Source organism: Neofelis nebulosa, chromosome 4, assembly GCF_028018385.1.
Source record: "Neofelis nebulosa isolate mNeoNeb1 chromosome 4, mNeoNeb1.pri, whole genome shotgun sequence".
Lineage (NCBI taxonomy): Eukaryota > Metazoa > Chordata > Mammalia > Carnivora > Felidae > Neofelis > Neofelis nebulosa.
Window position 1 is genome coordinate 103,858,028 of NC_080785.1, and position 20,741 is coordinate 103,878,768.

Here is a 20,741-nt window from a genome sequence, read left to right on the forward strand (position 1 = left end):
AGAGCTGCGCTGGCCTTCCAGTCTTTCCAGTCACCCCAAGTGTAAGTTGGGGAGAATAAACCTGTCCCGGGAGGCTGCTGTGAGTGGTGAACATACACAAAATGCCTGGCACGGGCTGGCTTGTAAGTGCTCAGAAACTGAGAGCCGAAAACCAGGTGAACGTTGTCCTTAGAGCCGCGAGAGCTGGTCACTGGCCATCGGGTGGCTGGGGGCTCCCTAAACAGCTCGGGGTGCCTTCAGCATGGCCTGCCGTCCTCTGGGTGTCTGGACATTCACCTTGTCTTAGTTTTTGACAAACTCGGCCAGTGACACGGCAGCTGAATCCCAGCGGAGAGAACTCGCTCGCTCATACAGCGGGTGGTTGCTGAGTGTTTGCTGGTGGTCAGTGGGAAAGTCTTGACCCCGTTGCCTTAGAGAGTGAGTCCAGGGCCACGGCTGGTCTTAAAACAGCCCAGCAAAGACCTGCGAGTGCAGGTTTGGAGAAGCACCAGAGAAGAAACCAGCCAAGACCCTGCTAGAGAACAACGGGGCCTCGTTAGGAATTGGGGGGGTGGCCTTTCTAGGAGTGGACCGAGGAGAGGGAACAGCATTCCCAGCAGAGGGAACAGCACGAACAAGTCCTCAACAAGGGAGAGCTTGCTTATTCCCGGTTTGGAGGAGGGGTTGCAGCTGGGACATGGTGGGCAGCAGGGCTGAGGCTGGCAGGAAGTGGAAGGGGGAAGGCTCGGGGGCCTTCAAGGCCATGCCCAGGTGCTGTACTTTGTCACAAGTACAAAGCAAAGTGCTGAAGGGACTTGATGGAGAATGATGGCGTGAGGGGCAGGATGGAGCCTGTGGAAATCAAGCAGAGATGAAGGCATTTTTTCTGACAGGGGCCTCCTGCTTCCAATGGTGCTTCCATCTAAGTCACTCCAGAACCTTCTAGAATACCCCTTTCCCTCCCCGTCCCTTGCTCCTGGCCTGGGTGGAGAGGGAAGATGTAACCCTCACTCTGTCCACTGTTGGCTCATTATTGGGATGGTTGTGAAGACGACTTTGCAACCCCGCTTGCCTCCACGGGATTTCCCCCCCACCCTCCTCATTTCTAACAACCAAGTTAGTTTAATCCTAATTTTGGCTTTTGGGGTCAGATGTCTTGGTTCCACTTTCTCCTGGACTTCTATTTTCCTGGAAGGACAAATGGAAGGATGTTATTGGCGCCCGCAGGAGACCCTTCATTCACCCGGCCTCCAGGTACCAAGCACTTGATATGTCTAAACTTCCATTGCATTTCTTTAGAAAATTGTACCTGTGTCTTGTGAAAGGGAAACTCTAGACCCTAGATAAGACACGTTCACAGAAGAAACCCGGTTGCTCTGAAATCCAAATCTCAAGGTGTGGTTTCCGAGTGGGCAGGGTGGATGGGAGTCGCAGGGGAAGGGACCGACGCTGCAGGGGCAGAGCCAGGGGCATGACGTGGCCAACCGGCCACACAGGCGCTGGATGTTAGCACCTGTCTGAGCAGGACAGGAGAGCGGGGAGAGAGAGCCCTGCTTCTCTCCGTAAGATGGGTGCGAGAGGGGGTCTGCCTTCTCGGTCTGGTCAGAGCTGAGCATCCACCACTCGCGTGGGTGCATCCTGAAAGGCTCTGGAGTGTTCTTAGAGTCTTGGCTGTTGCTCTGACCGTGCCCCAAGGAGCACACAGCTCTCTTCTTTTTGAAGGTATAAGTCTCTTCTGGAAGATAGACATGGCCCTCCCAGTCTGAGGCCCGACGGGCCTCCAGGACATGATTCAGGAGGCAGAGAAGAGGTCCTGGCCGGGCAGGCACTGCCCACCTCTTCCTTAGAAGGTGCCAGGCCCAGAAGTGCCTTCTCTTGAGGCACACAGTCGGCTTGGGAGACTGAATGTGACCGCGCACGGCTGGACATCAGTGGGGTGATGGCTCTCCTGCCCGGCTCCCTCCTGTTCTGCCCGTCCAGCTGGAGATGCTCTAAAATAGCTTTGGATGTGCAGCGGCAAATACCTGATGAGCCCCTGACTCCAGTCTGACTGCCCGTCTCAGAATTGATAGCATTTTGTTGTCACAGTGCTATTGACGTATTCCCTACGCTGTCCTTTCCATCCCTGTGACTTACTTCCTTTGTAACTGGAGGTCTGTTCCACTTGATGCCCTCCACCTGTTTTGCCCATCCCCCCATCTTCCTCCCCTCTGGCAAACCACCAGTCTGTTCTCTGTATGTGATCAGTCTGTGTCTGTTTTTCTTTGTTCATTTCTTTTGCTTTTTAAGATTGCACATATAGATGAAATCATATGAAATCTGTCTTTGACCTGTTGCCCTTAGCCTCATACCTTCTAAATCCATCCATGTTGTTGCAGATGGCAAAATCTTACTCTTTTTTATGGCTGAGTAATATTCCATAGTGTGTGTGTGTGTGTCTGTGTGTGTGTGTGTGTGTGTGTGTGTGTGTGTATAACCTCTTCTTTATCCATGTATCTGTTGGTGGATACTTGGGTTGCTTCCATAACTCAGCTATTATAAACAATGCTGCAATAAACAGAGGGGTACATATGTCTTTTTGAATTAGTGTTTTCCTTTTCTTTGGGTAAATACTCAGCAGTGGAATTATTAGACTGCATGGTAGTTCTATTTTTAATCTTGGGAGGACCCTCCACACTGTTTCCCAGAGCGGCTGCACCAGTCTGCATTCCCACCAACAGTGCACGAGGGTTCTTTTTTCTCCACATCCTCGCCAACACCTGTTGTTTCTTGTGTTGTGGATTTTAGCCATTCTGACAGGTGTGAGGTGATAGCTCATTGTGGTTTTGATTGGTATTTCCCTGCTGTTGAGTGATGTTGAACATCTTTTCATGTGTCTGTTGGCCCTCTGTGTGTGTCTTCTTTGGAAAAGACTGTGTTCGGGTCCTCTGCCTAATTTTTAATGGGATTGTTTGTTTTATTGGCAATGGGTTGCATAAATTCTGTATGTATTTTGGATACGAACTGCTTTTTGGGTGTATCATTTGCAGATATCTCCTCCAATTCTGCAGATTGCCTCTTGTTTTGTTGGTGGCTTCCTTTGCTGTACAAAAGCTTTTTATTTTGATGTGGTCCCAATAGTTTATTTTTGCTTTTCTTTGCGTTGCCTGAGGAGACCTATCCAGAAAAATATTCCTAAGGCTGATGTCCAAGAAGATTGCTGCTTGTGTTTTCTTTTAGCAATTTTATGGTTTCAGGTCTCGCATTTAGATCTTTGATCCATTTTGAGTTCCTTTTTGTATAAGGTGTAGGAAAGTGGTCCTGTGACTCCCCCCAAACAATGATTATGACCTCTTTTACTAAATTACATGAATTGCAGCTCTCTTATATACCTATAAACATGAAGCTAGGGTAAGTAGGCTCCTTTTACAACTGTAAAATGAAACGGATTTCACAAATTACATAAAACAAAGCACAAAAGTCACAAAAAGGTGTTATTTGTTACAGAAGTTGGTAGTCGCTAGTGTTTATCATGAACTTGAGTCCTAGCCACTCTCTGTGCTCATAAGCATTGTTACACTGGATCATCCTAACGGTCTTATGAGGTCGTTTCTGTTTCCCAAATAGGGAAACTGAGGCACAGGGCTCCGTCAGTTGCTGGGATCACACAGGTAGCGAGCAGCAGAGCCAGGCTTCCATCCGAGGCTGCCGGCCACATGGCCATGTGACCCTCACTCTGAATCATAACCCTCCACTCCCTTTCTGTGGTGGTGAAAGTCGACTGAGGCTGCCAGCATTCAATTTGCATGTGAGGAGTGGTATCTTTGTAGCTCACTTTCTTACTGTGCACATTAGTCTCTTGACTTTGAGATGATGACCGTCATTTATATCCATGCCATCTGGAATGCATTTTCTGCTTTTTACGCACATAACAAGATCCCATTAATTTGATGGATCTGTTTGATAATGAAGGCAAACACGATACTGAAAAGTAGTTAAGTGAAATATTCCCCATTGCCTGTTTAACACCATGCATGGCTAATTTAGCATTTATTTATTTTTGAGAGACAGAAAGACAGCACCAACAGGGGAGGGGGAGAGAGAGAGGGAGACACAGAATCCAAAGCAGGCTCCAGGCTCCGCGCTGTCAGCACAGAGCCTGAAGTGGGGCTCGAACCCACGAACTGTGAGATCATGACCTTAGCTGAAGTCGGACGCTCAACCAGCTGAGCCACCCAGATACCCCTGTGCATGGCTAATTTAAAAGGGCAGGACCTTCTTGTCACGTTCTCAGGCAACAGAGAACAAGTGTGGCCAGTTCTGAAGCAATGCAGGGCCTTGACATCCCTTCATGGCACAGGGTATATCACTCCATCTCTGTTGCGGAGCGGTCCCAACCCCACCCAACACTGGTATGGAACAGTGTGGCTGTGAGCAAGTGAAAATGACCCCATGTCGCCTGTCCCTGATTTAAATAAAAATATTGAAATGATTGCACATGTTAAAAAAAAATCTTTTACCTTTTAGGCTGCCAACTAATCCATTTGTACATCTTTAGGGATTGGTAAACTCTGGTTTAAAGAAAAATGTGTTCCGGGCACCTGGGTGGCTCAGTCGGTTAAGCGTCCTACTCTTGGTGTTGGCTCAGGTCACGATCTCATGGTTCGTGAGTTCCAGCCCTGCGTCGGGCTCTGCACTGACAGTGGGGAGCCTGCTTGGGATTCTCTCTCTCTGCCCCTGTCCCACTCGTGCTCCCTCCCTCTCTCTCAAAATAAACAACTTTAGAAAAAGATATATAAAAAGTGTGTTTCAGAGAGGGTTTTTTCACAGAATTCTATAATTAAAATTAGATAATTTTAATATAAATTAAATTAATAAAAATAAATAAAATTTAATATAAATTTAAACTTATAAAAATTTATGTTTATAAATGATATAGAATATTTTTATAAATAGTATATAAATATTTATAGGTATAGCTTTATATTTTTATAAATATCTAAATAAAAATTTATTTTATGTGAAATAAATTTAATCTAAACATAAATAAAAAATAAATTTAATATAAATTAAAAATTCTATAATTCTTTTTGAAACCGGTTTTAAAAAAATAAACAGGCCCACTCACATTTTAACTTCACGGAATTTCCACGCCACTGAGGCACATCTTTTTGCTATAAATGAACTTAGCCCTGTACTAAGTCTGTTTCACATTGCCCCGAGGGTCAGCTACCCTCTTCGGGCACAGGAGAGACTGTCGAGACAGGGGACCCGTTCTGAGCACCTGCTCCTTCCTTATCAGGTCCTGAGCCAGTCGTGTGACACCTGTTACCTTGTTCAGTCCTCAAGGAAACCCAAGCTCACAAAGCCCGTGACTCGTTCAGGCCTCGCGGCCAGAGAGCCTGGCGTGTTTGCAGGTCCCCCCCTGTGCCCACACCTCGTGAGTGTTTAGCGGCTTCCGTGGGCACATCCATGCGTGTGCAGCTACCACTTCCCAGCCTGCGGTGTGCACAAGTGGGCAGGTCTGAACCCAGCACCGTCAGAGTCATGAAGTTCGGTGGTTTCTGCTAGAACGCGGGGCAGAGCACTCTGGAGACGCTTAACTGGGTCTGTCTCATCCTAACAACATACTGACCGGAGTCCCAGCCGCGTGGGTGGGGAGGCTACGGGGAAAGCACAGGTCCCCATCCTGCCCGCTGCCACGCATCCGCTCCGTTTGGAGCCCGCGTTCTCGTCTCTGCCAGCTTGGCCCACCAAGACCTCCGGGCAAAATGGAAATGCAGTGTCGACCCCAAGAATCCACTTGAGGCTGCCGGGTGGGCACGGGCTACGGCTGCCCGAGTGCCTCTCTTCCTGGGCTGGCACCTGCCTGGACACCTCACCTTCTGGAGGGTTCCATCAGGAGGGCTGGCACTCTCGGCCAGGCTGCTGTCTCTCTAGCTTCTGACACCAAACCCGTGATGTCTTCGCCCCGTCAGAGCACACGCTGTTCTAGAACACATTCTCGTTTCCTTTCCTCTAGTCCTGCTCACGTAGAGCTTTCTGCCCGATCCTTTGTTGTTGCTTCTGCAACTGTGCGTCTCTCCTTTGGATCTCAAGGCAGTCAGCTGCCTTGAGTTGCCCTGGCTTGTGAACGTGCCTTCCAGAGCTGTTAGTATGAGTGTGTGCATGTGTGTGTGTGTGCACGCGCATGCTCCCTGAGAGCAGGCACTGTTTGTTCAGTGCAGTTCCTAGGAAATGAACAAAGCATTCCGTGGTCTAGTCCACGCTTAGGTCCTTGCCCTCTTTCACGGCACCCTTCCTGTAATTTGTATGATATCCCAAGTCCTTCTCTGCACATCCCCAGTCCTTCCCCGCCTCCGTGCCATCTGAATGACCGTCCTTGCTGAGAACAGCCTCGTGCCCACCCCGTCCTTGCCACCTCTGCCCGACTTTTCATATCACAGCTCACAAGTCACTTCCTGGGCTCAGCCTACGTGGAGTGGCACTGCCTGTGTTTGTTCTCTCTGTATTTACCTGTGCTATCGCCTGTTTAATATCGGTCTGCTCTTGGAGACCATGAGCTCATGGAGGGCCATGTAGAACTGTTACCAGGCTTGCTGGTTCTAGGACCGGAGCAGACTGACCTGTTTGCTTGGGAGATGATGGTCTTAGAGACACATGGCTCCTGCTTGCAGGACAGTTCCATAAGTGTGCAGAATAATGTTCCATGGCATCACTATCAAACTCCTCTGTTATTTCTGATCCCCTTTCTTTCTTTTTTAAGTTTATTTTATTTATGTTGAGAGAGAGAGTGCAAAAGCTGGGGAGAGGCAGAGAGAAGGAAAGAGAGAATCCCAGGCAGCTCCATGCCACCAGCCCAGAGCCCGATGCATGACTCGAACTCATGAACCGTGAGATCATGACCTGAGCCGAAACCAAGAGTCAGATGCTCCGCTGGCTGCACCACCCACATGCCCCAGGAATCAGCCAGAGTGTGACAGATGTGGAGTCAGATTCGGGAGGTCTGGGGCGAGGCCGGGACGGATGAGTCACGGCCTGGGACTCTCCCGCAGGCTCCACCCGCCTGCAGACTTCTCCCTCCAGTGGGGAAGAGGCGAGGCTTGTCCAGCCTCTGGCAGGGGGGACCAGGGTGACACTGGCAGCCAGGTGACCCTGAGAACCAAGGCAGCTGGGTTCTAACGTTCAGAATCTTTTACGAGGAGGCAAACTTCCTGCTTCGGAAGAATCCTGGGCAGAGAATGGCACCCCCCTTTGGCCCATGGCACAAACAGACCCATTTAGCCTGCGGGAGGCCAGTAACGGTGTGCTGGACTCGTCTCTGAAATTCCCTTTAGGCAGATACCGTTCAGCCTGCTTCCCACCTGGGACCCCAGCCTGGTCACGGGCACAAGTCGCACAGGCGTGCCGGGGTGAGCCGGCATCAGCATGACCACCGGCCTCAGTGTCCACCGGTCTGAGACACTGGGAAAGTGCTTGAGGCCTAGAAGAAACAGCCGGCAGAGGTGCCCTTTGGACTCTGCTCCGGGGAATCGGAGTGGGGAGCGGTGGGGGTTTTCCCCTTTCAGTCCGCAGGCCCTGCCCGGCCGGGGCTCCTCCAGGCTGGCTGCGCGCCTGTACGGTTAGGGTTTAACTCAGCTGCCTGGACTCCCGCCCTGGAATTTGCACTCGCTGGGCCCCGGCTGTGCCAGACGGGCAGCCCGCGGCGTCCTGCAGGGCCTGACTTTCAGGGAGCAGATCTCCTTGCTCCGGGATGGGCGTGTGCTAAAACCGAGGGGCGTTCCGATCGATGATCTTCGTTGGAAATGCCAGAGGTGTTTTTAGATGTATTATTTCGTTTTATGGTTTCTGCTGGGGCGCACCCAGATTTTCACCTGGAGGGAGGGGAGAGAGGGGGGCTGTTTGTTCAGTGACTCATTCCCTGAGGTTCGTGGGAGCCACCCCGCCTCCCCGTGGCTGTGGCGGCTTCCTTGTGCCAGCCGGGTCACCTGCCCTCCTAACTGCCCACGTGCTCCCTGGTGCTGAGTAGCCCAGACTGCACTGCACCTGCACGGACCTTCCAGAAAGGAGCAATGGCTTTTGAGGGCGAGTGAAGATGTTCGGGTCCGTGCGAACGGCAGCGGCCCTTCCCAGCTAGATGGTGCCGTGATCGTGGGTCAGGTGGAGACAGTGCACACTTTCAGGGGAGTTTGGGGGGGGGGGGGCTCTGTCCACCTGGGCGGCTTCTGCTGTCGGACTGGCATGCACTTATGTCCTCAAAAAGACCAGCCCAGCCCCAGGTATCGTGGGTGCTCCTTGGGTGGAGGAAGGTTCAAGGGGAGGCAACAGAGACCTTGTCACTGGCCACTAGTGCACAGTGAAGCCTAATCCAACAGCCTGCCCACCCTCTAGCCCTGCTCTTCAAGGGATTCCTTTCCTGGGGGGAGGGAGTCCAGCCTTACCCACCCTCTCTACTCTAAGCAACCCCCAGCCTCCCTCTTCCTTCGTCAGGTTCAGCATCTGCCTTCTCGTCCTGCCAGCGTGCTGGCCAAAGAAACCCCATCAAGTGTTGGGGAGCTACAGGTGGGAGCTGAAGGGTCCCCAGGAAGGAGCCCGATGAGGGGCGCACGAGAGCCCCAACAGAAAGACTGACTGACACGTCGGAACTGATAAAATTACCAGACCGAACAGCGAATCTCCTTAGGGTGAAATCACTGAGGTTGCATTGTGATAAAACACACACACCGTGAAATGGACTACACCAACCGCCTTTAAGGGTGTGGTGGGTGGCGTTTAAGCACCGTCACGTCATGGCACAGCCAGTCTCCCGAACTGCTCTTCTTGCAAAACTGAGACTCTGCTCACCGGAAACTCCCCGTCCAGCCCCCAGCCCCTGGCATCCTGCCTTCTGTTGTCTGTCTCTCTGAGCCTGACCCACCGTAGGAACCTCAAGTTTGGGCAACTCCTGCTGTATTTGTGTTCCTGTCACCGGCTTTATTCACTCAGTTATCCACGTTGTAGTGTGCTTCAGAATTCGTTTCCTTCTTAAGGCTAGATAATATTCCAGAATGTGTGTTTACCACTTTTTATTAATTCATCCGGTCATGGACGCTTCGATTGCTTCCACCTTTGGGGGACTGTGAATAATGCTGCTGGGAACCTGGGTGTGTCTTTTCAAGTCTCTGCTTTTTTGGGTACATGCAGGTATCCGTTGTTTTACTGTGCTTTACTCTGTCGGGCTTCACAGATACGACATCCTTTATAAATCTTAGGTTCGTGGCGACCCGGAAACAAGAGAGTCTGTTGGCGGCATTTTTCTAACAGCGTTTGCTGACTTCAGGTCTCTGTGTCACATTGTGGTAATTCTCGCAATATTTCAGATTTTCTCATTACAGTAGAACCTTGGGTTGCTAGTCACTTGTCCTGTGAGTGTTCCACAAGATCAGTAAACGTTTCTGATAAATTTTAACTTCATAAACGAGCCATGTCTTACAGTACGAGTCGAACGTGATGCCAAACGTCACACGATCACAACTGATGGTTGTGATCAAGAACACAGTGGTTCTTGAAATTTGCTTTTACAAGTGCTTTGGATGACAAGCATGTTTCCAGAACGAATTATGCTTGCAAACCAAGGTTTTAGTGTATATTTGTTAGGTTGACCTGGGATCAGTAACATCAGGTCGATGTCCCTCTTGTCATTGTTCTGGGGTGTAACAAACCACACCCAGGTGAGAAAAGATGGTGAACTTAATGGATGAATGTCATGTGTGTTCGTCAGCTCCACAGACCACCATTCCGGCCTTTCTCCCTCTCCTCAGACCTCCCTATTCCCTAAGACACAACAATGTTGAAATGAGGCCAGTTGATAACCCTACAATGGCTTCTACATGCTGAAGCAACAGGAAGAGCCACATGCCTCTCAATTTTCATCAGAAGCTAAAATGATTAGGCTGAGTGAAGAAGGAGTGTCAAAGTCTGAGACAGGTGAAAAACTAGCCCTCTTGAACAAACAGCCAAGTTGTGAGTGCAAAAGAACAATGCTTGAAGGAAATGAAAAGTGCTACTCCAGTGAACCACATGAATGACAAGAAAGCAAAACAGCCTTATTGCTGATCTGGAAGAACTTTTGAAGGTCTGGATAGAAGATCAAACCAGCCTCAGCACTCCCTTAAGCCAAAGCCCAATCCAGAGCAAGGTCCTAACTCTCTTCAGTTCTCTGAAGGCTGAGAGGCAAGGAAGCTGCAGAAGACAAGTCTGAAGCTAACAGAGGTTGGTTCATGAGGTGTAAAGAAAGAAGTAGAGTCTGTAACATAGAAGTACAAGGGGAGGCACAGCAGCCTGTCATCCAGAAGGTCTGGTGAAGATCATTAATGAAGGAGACTCCACTAGACGGATTGTCAGTGTAGACAAAACAGCCTTCTATTGGAAGTAGATGCCATCCAGGACTTCACAGCTAGAGAGAAGTCAGCGCCTGCCTTCAAAGGACAGCCTGACCCTCTGGAAAGGGGCTATTACAGCTGGTAACTTGAAGTCAAAGCCAATGCTCCTTGATCGTTCTGAAAATCCTATGGCCCTTAAGAACTGTGCTAAATGTACTCTGCCTGTGCTCCTTAGATGGAACAAGAAAGCCCGGATGGTGGCACTTGTGTTTATAACATGATTTGCTGGATATTTTAACCCCGCTATTGAGACCTACTGCCAAAAAAAAAGATGCCTTTCAAAATATTACTGCTTATGGATAATACATCTGGTCACCCACAAGCTCTGATGAAGATGGAAATGAGATCAATCTTGTTTTCATGCCTGGTAACACAACATCCATTTTACCTACTGTGGATCAAGCAGCAAGTTCAGATTTTTAAGTCTTCTTACTTAAGAAATATATTTCATAAGGCTATAGCTGCCACAGATAGTGATTCCTCTGATGCATCTGGGCAAAGCCAACTGATAACCTTCTGGAGAAGATTCACTATTCTAGGTGCCATTAGGAACATGTGTGATTCATGGAAAGAGGCCAGAATATCAACATGAACAGGAGTGTGGAAGAAGTTGATTCCAACCCCCTGGATGACTTTGAGGGGTTCCAGACTTCAGGGGAGGAAGCCAGTGCAGATGTGGCAGAAACAGTAAGAGAACTGGAACCAGAAGAGGAGCCCGAAGATGGGACTGAATTCTTGCATCTCATGATACAACATGAGAACATAGAAGAGCAAAGAAAGCGGTTTCTTGAGATGGAATCCACTGCTGGTGAAGATGCTGTGAAGACTGTCAGAATGACAACACAGGATTTAGAACATTCCAGAAACATAGCTGATAGAACAGCGGCAGCATTTGAGACAATGGATATCAATTTGGAAAGAAGTTACCTGTGGGTAAAATGCTATCAAATAGCATCACATGCTACAGAGGAATCGTTCATGAAAACAAGAGTCAACTGATGTAGCAAAGTTCATTGCCTTATGTTAAAAAATGGTCACAGCCACCCCACCCTTTAGCAGCCACCACTCCACCCTCATCATTGAGCAGCCGTCAATGTCAAGGCAGGACCCTCCACCAGCAAAAAAGATGATGCTTGAAAGCTCAGATGGTGGTTAGCATTTTTTAGCAATAACGTATTTTTAAAGTAAGGCATGCACTTTTAGGCAGAATGCTGTTTGCACACATAGAGACCACAGTGTAGTGTAAACGTAACTTTTATATGCACTGGGAAGCCAGGCAGTTCACTTGACTGGCTTTATTGTGATGTTTGCTCTGTTGTGGTGCTCTGGAACCAAACCCACACCAAGGTATTCCCAGACCCAGAGAGGAATTATGGTGGTTCTGTTTTTAACTTTTTGAGGACTTCTATACTGTTTTCCAAAGTGGCTGTACCAGGTTGCATTCCCACTAACAGTGCACGAGGGTTCCTCTTTGTCCACATTTTTGCTGATGTTGACTATTTTCTTTCCTTTTTTTTTTTGGATAGTGGCCATCCTAGGATAGGATAGGATAGGATAGGATAGGATAGAATAGAATAGAATAGAATAGAATAGAATAGAATAGAATAGAATAGAATAGAATCTGGGACACCTGGTTGGCTCAGTCAGTTAAGTGTCCAACTCTTGATTTCAGCTTAGGTCATAATCTCATGGTTCGTGGGTTTGAGTCCCACATTGGGCTCTGCAGTCCTGCTTGGAATTCTCTCTTGCTCTCTCTCTCTGCCCCTGCCCTGCTTGCTCTCTCTCTCTCTCTCTCTCTCAAAATAAATGAATAAACTTAAAAAAATAATAATACAATACAATAGTGGTAGGTTGGGGTTCGTATTTTTCCATGATTTAGTATACTAGACCTGGATGTGTCCTACGGCCCAGCTGCCAGTGTCCCTCCCGGTGTCCCCAACAGAACTGAGGTCCAGAGAGAAGAGATCCAGGCGCAGTGGCTCAGATCCTGATGGACACACAGGATGACGTCTGAGACTGAGACCCACTGGCCAGCAGAGACTAGGAGGAGGCGAGGGTCAGGCCGAGTCGTGACCACAGTGCCTCTGCACCCCCCGCCCCCGCCACCCTCCCCACTGCAGGTGCTCAGGAACCCACTGGAGGGCTTCTTGGAGGCCGGGACTGCGGCTGTTTGTGGTTCTGAGCAAGGACTGCTGTAGCTTTCAGAGAGTGGGTGTCCTCAGTCTACGTGGGGACTCCTCTCCCCTGCCTGCACTTGCCTTCACTTGGAAATGTCACTGTCATCTCAGACCCAGGTCATAGAAAGCCATCTGGTCATCACCTCCCAGAGCTTGTTCTCCGATAACCTGCTTTGAGCCCTTGTACGAGAGTCAGAGGCCGGGAACCGCAGACACCATGGAGTCCCCCTCCTCTCGAGGGCCCCTCCCCTCCGTCTTCCTCCTGCGGTCGCTCTGTCCATGCACCCTCCCCACGAGGTACCTCACCCCTCATTCAGTATGTCCCCAGAACTGAGATGTTTCTGCTTGCTGGTCTGGCCGTCTCCATTGGGGCTCCCCCCTACGTGGCTCCCCGCAGCTGTTCCCATACTTGTTCTTGAAGATCATCAAGGATCTCCACCGGCTACGGATTAGTTAGCTCCTTGGCTCACTTCCCAACCAGACCCTATTTCCTGCAGCCGCTGAGCCTCTCTCTGGACAAAACAGATTCCCTCCCCTTTCTCAGTGACCTTGACAAAGATAATCCCCAACTATTTGCGGGACACTGGTATTTGGAACCACCTGAACACTCTTCCCCAACCAGCAAAACAAAAGCAGCAAATCTCTGTTCCCATAGATGATGAGGATCCAATGAGATAAAGCGGGTTTAGGAAAACCACAGCACTCTGGTGGCCCGTCGGGCAGTGTACTCAACCCACGATGCTGTTTTCATGTCTCCTCCTATGATGTGCGTTATAGGTTTATTTTTCTTCCCCTCCGCCTACCAGGGACATTTCCCCTCCCTTCCTCCCCTTCTCTCCCATCTCCAAATTCTGGCCTTTCTCTGGACCAGCCGCTCAAGCTTTCTCCGTAGGTGGATGCCCAGTATTACAGTCTTGACAGATTTCCTCAATATCTTCCCTGCCTCAAGATCTTCCAAGTGTGCTCTGTCCCTTGTAGGCTGAAACTCTATATAGTTTTCACCCTTGTCAACATCGTCATCATCAATATCATCAATAAGTGTTTGTAAATACCTAAAGATACGAGGACCCTGTTGAGACTCTAAACAGCCTCAGTAAAGCATCTGCAGTCTTCCAGAGACATGAAATGATGAGGCAGCAAGATTGCTACCTGGGCAGATGAATGGCAATGAAGGCGGCTGTATGTGTGCAGGGCCTAAGGCTGGCATCGAGCGGCTTTCTCGGCCTGAGGTCTGTGCGCTCACGGACACACACAGCTTCTGAAGTGGGCCGTGACTCCATCTACCCATCAGGCATCGTGTCTGGTGTGGAAATTTCTCGTGTGCCCTCCTCAAAATGCGCAGATATTATTCTGTGAAATCAAAACACGAAGTCACAACTTTATCGGCACATAGTGTCATAATCTGTCAGTTGCCTTCGTCAAGTGATACGGAAATTGCAACTAGAGCCACGTGCCATTTTGACATTAAGGAGCCTCTGTTCGAAAGAAACGTTGCCGTCTGGAGCGCCTGGGTGACTCTCAGTGGGTTAATAAGCGCCTGACTCTTGGTTTCCACTCGGGTCATGATCTCACAGTTCCTGGGTTCAAGCCCCATGTCAGGCTCCATGCTGATGGTGCAGAGCCTGTTTGGGGTTCTCTCTCTCCCCATCCCTCTTTCTCTCTCTCTCTCTCTGCCCCTGCTTGCTCTCTGTCTCTCTCAAAATAAATAAACTTACTTAAAAAAAATGTCATCCATTAACATAACGCCGGCTCTTAGGTAATTCAGATTTGATTGGCCCATGGTGGGGACTTGGGCCCTTGGAAAACTTCCCAAGTGCTTCTTCAGCATAGCCAGGAGGAGTCCCCTGGTCTCAGCCTGTGTCCTTAAGCCCAGAGCCCACAGAGGCGTCTCAGATGTGGTTTTTCGCTGTGTCTTCAAGAGATCAAAGCATACAGAACAGGGTGTATGGTGAGGCACAGACAGGGGGCACGCTTGTGGGTTTTCCAGGGGCAGGGAACATGAGACCTGTTGCCAGCCAAGTGGGGGAAGAGGAAGGGAGATTCGGGATCGAGGGTCCGGGGAGAGCCCTGCCTTCCCAGTGGCACCGGTAGCTACGGCCCTGCAGGGGACAGGTGTGTGATGGCCTGGAGTCTGGCATTGAGTCCCGGAGCCCAAATGGAAGCACACTGACAGTGTTTGCTGTGAAGCAGTTCAGAGCCTTTTTGGATCTATTATTATTTTCTCAGAAAGAGCCAGACATCCATTTTGTTAGTGTGAAATGTTCCAGGTTTTTCACTGTTGGCTGAGGTCCGTGTGTGTGCCCAGGCAGATGCATGCACACATGTAACACCGAGCTGGACAAAATGCATCCCGGGGTGTCCTTGCAGCCTGCAGGGTTGCAGCTCTTGCACGGGGGTGTGATTGGGGTGCGGAGAAAGGGGTGAGAAAATGCACGCCTCGCAGCGGGTGCTGGGTTGCCGGCAGGTGGAGGGAACCCCAGGAGGCAGCAAGATGGCCTGGTAGAGGCTAGGTGGTCAGGGACATGGCCTTTATACTGAGGTCAGTGATGAAAGCTGGGGCGGCTGCTTGGAGAGATTCTTTCTTGTTAATTCTTTTTTAATGGCTCTTTATTTTTGAGAGAGACAGACATAGAGCGTGAGCAGGGGAGGGGCAGAGGGAGAGGGAGACACAGAATTGGAAACACGATCCAGGCTCCGAGCCGCCAGCACAGAGCCCAACACAGGTCTTGAACCCACAAACCATGAGATCATGACCTGGGCCAAGATCAAGAAGTGGGTGCTTAACCCACAGAGCCCCCCAGGTGCCCCAGATGTAAGGTTTTTAACGAGAAAAAAGGAAATAAATTCGTGTCTACGTTTCACAATAGAGGGTAAGCCTTGAATGTCACTCCTAATCCTTGTGTTAACCAGTGACATGAATGGCAGTAGTTTGTGGCCTTTTCTGAATCCCATTTGCTATTTTCTCCCCAATTTTAAGCGGCCTCTTTTGTTTTACAAGCAATACACAAAATTAGGAAATGCATAGCAGTGAAAAGAGCCAAACCCTATGCTACCCGTCACCCATTCTTCGGTGCCTCTTTCTGGACTGCTTATGACCCATTGCTACAATGGGTAACTCTTAAAAATGGGATTTTCCATAACTGATAATAATTATTTTTTTAAAAAATCCTTATCAAGCACTGTGGCATATCAAATTATATACTTTTAAAGTATATTTAACTAGTACCAGCACAGGGGCTCCTGGGTGGCTCAGTCACTTAAGTGAAGTCTTTGACTTTGGCTCAGGTCATGATCTCATAGGTCGTGGGTCTGAGCCCGTGTCCAGCCCTGCACTGACAGAGCAGAGCCTGCTTAAAATTCTCCCTCTCCCCCTCTCTCTGCCCCTCCCTCAATCGTGCTTTCTCTGCGTCTCCCTCTTTCTCTGTTCCTCCCCTGCTCACATACTCTCTCTGTCTCTCTCTCTCAAAAATAAATAAAGATTAAAAAAAATAATAAAAAATAAAAAAGATTGTTCTGAAGGAGACTTCAGACCTGTTACCTTTCGGTGGATTGGCAGGACTTGGGGGATAAGGTGGGCAGGAATGGCCCCTGGGATCGGGATGTCTGCTTTCCATCCCTATTCTGACACCCCGATAACCAGGGGCCTTCAGGGGAGCTACAGATCTCTTGGACCCCAGTTTTCTCAGCTGCCAAATATCCTGAAGACTGAACGAGGTGACCCGCCCAAGGCTGTTATTAGCATGGGTCCTGATGCTGGGAAGACAATTACAAAATACCTATGGCTTCTGTAAAGTAAGGTCCTTATGTATAAATAAATGTCTACACAAGCAGGCTTTTCTGAGGGCTGAGAAAAACTTGTAAGAATGATTTGTCGGGTGGGGCATCCAGGGGGCTCATCAGGTTAAGCGTCCGACTCTTGAGCTCGGCTCAGGTCGTGATCTCACGGTTGGTGAGTTCGAGCACTGACAGCTCAGAGTTCGCTTGGGACTGTCTCCCTCCCTCTCTCTGCCCGTCTTCTCACTCGCACTCTCTATGTCAGAATAAATAAATACACGTTTAGGGAAAATAAAGCAAAAAAAAAAGAATGATTTGTCAGGAGGAAGCATCCTCACGGGTGATCGTATGGACTCCGAAGTCGGGAGCTCCCCCCTCACCCCCTCTTTCTGTGCCGCCCCTGCTTTAGGAGGAAGACGAAGGGTCGCGCCCCTCCTCCGCCTGGGAAGCCCGCCACCCCGAACGCGCACAGTGGACAGACACTTCGCCGAGACGTGTCGCCTGGCCCTCCACAGAGCCTGCTGCACATGGAGAGCCTGGAGAACAGCTCGGTGGCCGTCACCGTGGTTCTGCCCAGCGGGCTGGAGAAGAAGAGCGTGGTCAGCGGCAGGTAAGGGCCCTGGCGCCTCGGGGCAGAGGGGCGGGGGTCACTGCCATCCAGCCTCGGGTCCAAGGAGAACCGAAGAGTGGATCCTGAGAGACTGTGCTCGCTCCCTTGTCAGGCAGGATCTGGGGCCCCTGGGGTACAAATCTGGGCCTGGGTGACAGTGTGGAATGACCGCATGCCCCCCCCGTCCTCCTTCGAGAGCAAGGGCTGCGCAGCTCAGTCCTGGGAGAGGGTAAGCTCAGGGGAGGGGGCCCAGCAGCACCCAGAGTCCGCATTCCGGGCGCTGAGGTTATACAGGCTGAGAGGCCCTCCGAGTGACCACTGACAGTCTGGCCCCCAGAAGTATAAATACACGGATCAGATTTCCAAACACAACTTCCAGAGCAACTTTAGACTGATGGCTAAAACCCAACCCATGGATCTTAAGTTTAAAAAAAAAAATTAACGTTTATTCACCCTGGAGAGACAAAGAGAGACAGAACATGAGTGGGGGAGGGGCAGACACAGAACCAGAAGCAGGCTCCAGGCCCTGAGCTGTCAGCACAGAGCCCGACGTGGGTCTCAAACTCACAAACCGCGAGATCATGACCTAAGCTGAAGTCGGACGCTTAACCGACTGAGCCACCCAGGCGCCCCATGGATTTTAAATTTAAGACGAACAGTTTTCAGCCCCGAGATACCCACCTGAATCCTTTGTGAGATCTGACCTGCCCAGGAATGTGCCTGAGGTCAGGGTTACGTGCCCTTCTTCCCATGTCAGCCACAGAAGGCAAAAGGGAGACATTGGCAAAGCTTCCTGCAATCATAGGATTAAGATTTTCAATACTGATAGAATTTCTGATTTTTTTCCAAAATATATCATTACATTGATCAATTTTGTGCTACTATCTTTTTAAATGTTTATTTATTTCTGAGAGCGTGAGCGGGGTGGGGCAGAGAGAGAGGGAGACACAGAATCCGAAGCAGGCTCCAGGCTCCGAGCTGTCAGCACAGAGCCCGACATGGGGCTCGAACTCACTGACCGTGAGATCATCAGCTGAGCCAAAGTCGGAAGCTCAACCCACTGAGCCCCCCAGGCGCCCCAATTTTGAGCTACTATTGATGTCACTGATAACTCTATTTTAACAAAGTCATAGGAACACAGACGTTAAATCTCAGTGTTCATACAGTTTTTACAATAGAGTGATACAGTAATCAAGTATAGAGACTTTGAAGCATAAAGATAGATTTGTCTAATTCTGAGGCAGGAGTGAATAGAAGTCCTGTTTCTTGGAAAACAAGGAGAACAAGAAGTGATTGAACATATTTCAATCCTTCAGTGCTCAGATATACTTTTTAAAATGGATAGTGTGGAAATCACGTCACTGTGGGTGGCTTTTATTCTTGGCGAAGCATTGAAGACAGCAATGGAACACTTTTTTTTTTAAGTTTATTTATTTTGAGAGAGAGAGAGAGAGAGAGAGAGAGAGAGCGTGTGAGTGAGCAGGTGGGTAAGGGGCGGGGGTGGGGGGAGAGGGAGAGAGAGAGAGAGCGAGAGAGAGAGAGAGAGAGAGAGAGAGAGAGAGAGAGAGAGAGAATCCCAAGCAGGCTCCACACTGTCAGTGAAGAGCCCAACGTGGGGCTGGATCCCATGAGTCACGAGATCATGACCTGAACCTAAATCAAGAGTCAGATGCTTAATCAGCTGAGCCACCCAGGCGCACTTGTATTTTAAAATGTCAGTATTTAGGGGGCGCCTGGGTGGCTCAGCCAGTTGCATGTCTGACTTCGGCTCACATCGCGAACTCACGGTTCATGGGTTCAAGCCCCACGTCGGACTCTGCGCGGACAGCTCGGAGCCTGAAGCCTGCTTCGGATTCTGTGTCTCCTTCTCTCTCTGCCCCTCCCCTGCTCATGCTCTGCCTCTCTCTGTCTCTCAAAAATAAATAAACGTAAAATAAAAAAAAAATTTTTTAATGTCACTATTTAGATTCTCCCTGAAATTTTATGCTTTGCAGCTGTTTATACTGAAAATTCTAGGTGGCAACTCGATGTGCACAGGGCTACGTACACCTTAAAAATTGCTTCGTGAGGTGTGCAAGCAGGGACCGGAAGCAACTTCAGTGTATGGCTGAGAGCTGTTGAGTCGTGGGACACGGCATCTTCTCCCATGCTAGGTGATGTCAGCCTGTTTCCCAGGGTGATACCACCTGCCCACACGCCCAGCGTGGCGCTCGCCCCCCAGGGGGAACCCAGCAACCAGGCTTCATGCGACAGGGGCTTCCAGTGACAGGAGTTTCCGGTTTCTTTGTTTTACAGAGCGGTTCGTGTGCTCAGTACATTTCTCCCGCGGAACTTTCGCTTGAGGCACATGCCACATTATTCTAGGTTTACAAACGAATAGGTGCGTGACGCTCTATCAGCGAACGTATGACGGTTTACTTGCCGTCCTTGTATTCTCAACCCAGTTTTTAGTTACGCTGAAAAATACCATTTTACTGAGGTAGGATTAAGATATAAAAACTGTGAATATTGACTGTGACCTACCCGATGGGCCTGTAGCTAAGTGTACCCCCCGTGAAACCACTGCCACTGTCAATCTGCTTACGTATTTTTTGGGAAAGTGGCCTCTGAGTCCCGTCGCGATACTCTCATATGTGCGAATGCACACAGAGAGAATGCCTGCCTGACAAGTACAAGTATTATTTTGAAAGTCATTTTCTTTCTTTACATATATATTTTTTTAATTTTTTTTAATGTTTATTTATTTTTGAGAGGGAGAGAGAGGGAGAGAGGAGCAGAGAGAGAGAGACATGGAGACAGAACTAGAAGCAGACGCCAGGCTGGGAGCTGTCAGCACAGAGCCAGACACGGGGCTTGAACTCACGAACCGTGAGATCATGACCTGAGCTGCAGTCGGATGCTTAACCAACTGAGCCACCCAGGCATCCCCATTTTCTTTTTTTGGTTTATTTATTTTTTTATTTATTTTGAGAGAGAGAGAGAGAGAACACACACACAAGTGCAAGCAGGGGAGGGGCAGAGAGAGGGAGAGAGAGAGTCCCAAGCTCCCACGCAGGCTCCACGCCTTCAACGCAGAGCCCGACTCGGGGCTCCATCTCACAAACCGTGAGATCGAGACCTGAGCCGAAACCAGTCGTCAGATGCTTAACCGACTGAGCCACCCGGGCGCCCCCGAACACCATTTCCAAACTGAACACGTTCTTCCAATTTTATCCTTAAAAAAGTTGCTTTTCCTTACAAAGTAGAAACTACCACTGGGTAGTTTGTAGCCAGGAGAATACGGGCAGCTTTAACGAGGGATATGAAAACACTTTCCTCTTTCCCAACAGTGAAGTATAACCCTTTCTCCCAGGCTTCCTGCGGGATTAAGTGAGTCAGAGCTGCAGCCTGTGGGCTTTCGTAACTGGGTCCTTGGCATCGTGACCCTTGCTGATACAGCAGGTGCTTGCTTGGGGAACTGGTTTTATATGTCACACTCTTTAATAATACCCGAGTGGGTTGAAGTCCCAATTACTGACCCTTGCCTCAAATAGATCTACTAATTACTAATCGATGTGGTTTCTCTCTCCGGTTTTTCTAGAGAACGTGTCCCATAGTTCATGGGACAAGCAAGCAGTTTGTAATTTGTAATCAGCCCCTTAAGCATGCTTTCTCCTGTTAGGAAAGATTCTCCTAGAGAGAACATTAGTTTATTGCAGTCTGATGATGGTGTTCTGTGTATGACTGATGTTTGTTCTTTTTTTTTTTTTTTTTAAGCTTCCTTTGGATTTAGAAACTTAAATGAAAGACTCAGTCTGTTCT

General features: G+C 49.4%; 1 protein-coding gene across 6 annotated transcripts in view; it reads left to right on the forward strand.

The window, feature by feature from the left end:
- Window positions 1-20,741, forward strand: part of COBL (cordon-bleu WH2 repeat protein) — a 278,030-nt gene that overhangs the window by 86,990 nt on the left and 170,299 nt on the right. For all 6 annotated transcript variants that reach the window (XM_058725524.1, XM_058725523.1, XM_058725526.1 and 3 more), the window contains exon 2: window positions 16,740-16,940. In XM_058725524.1, the coding sequence (XP_058581507.1) occupies window positions 16,740-16,940 (201 nt within the window). The remainder of the gene's footprint in view (window positions 1-16,739; window positions 16,941-20,741) is intronic.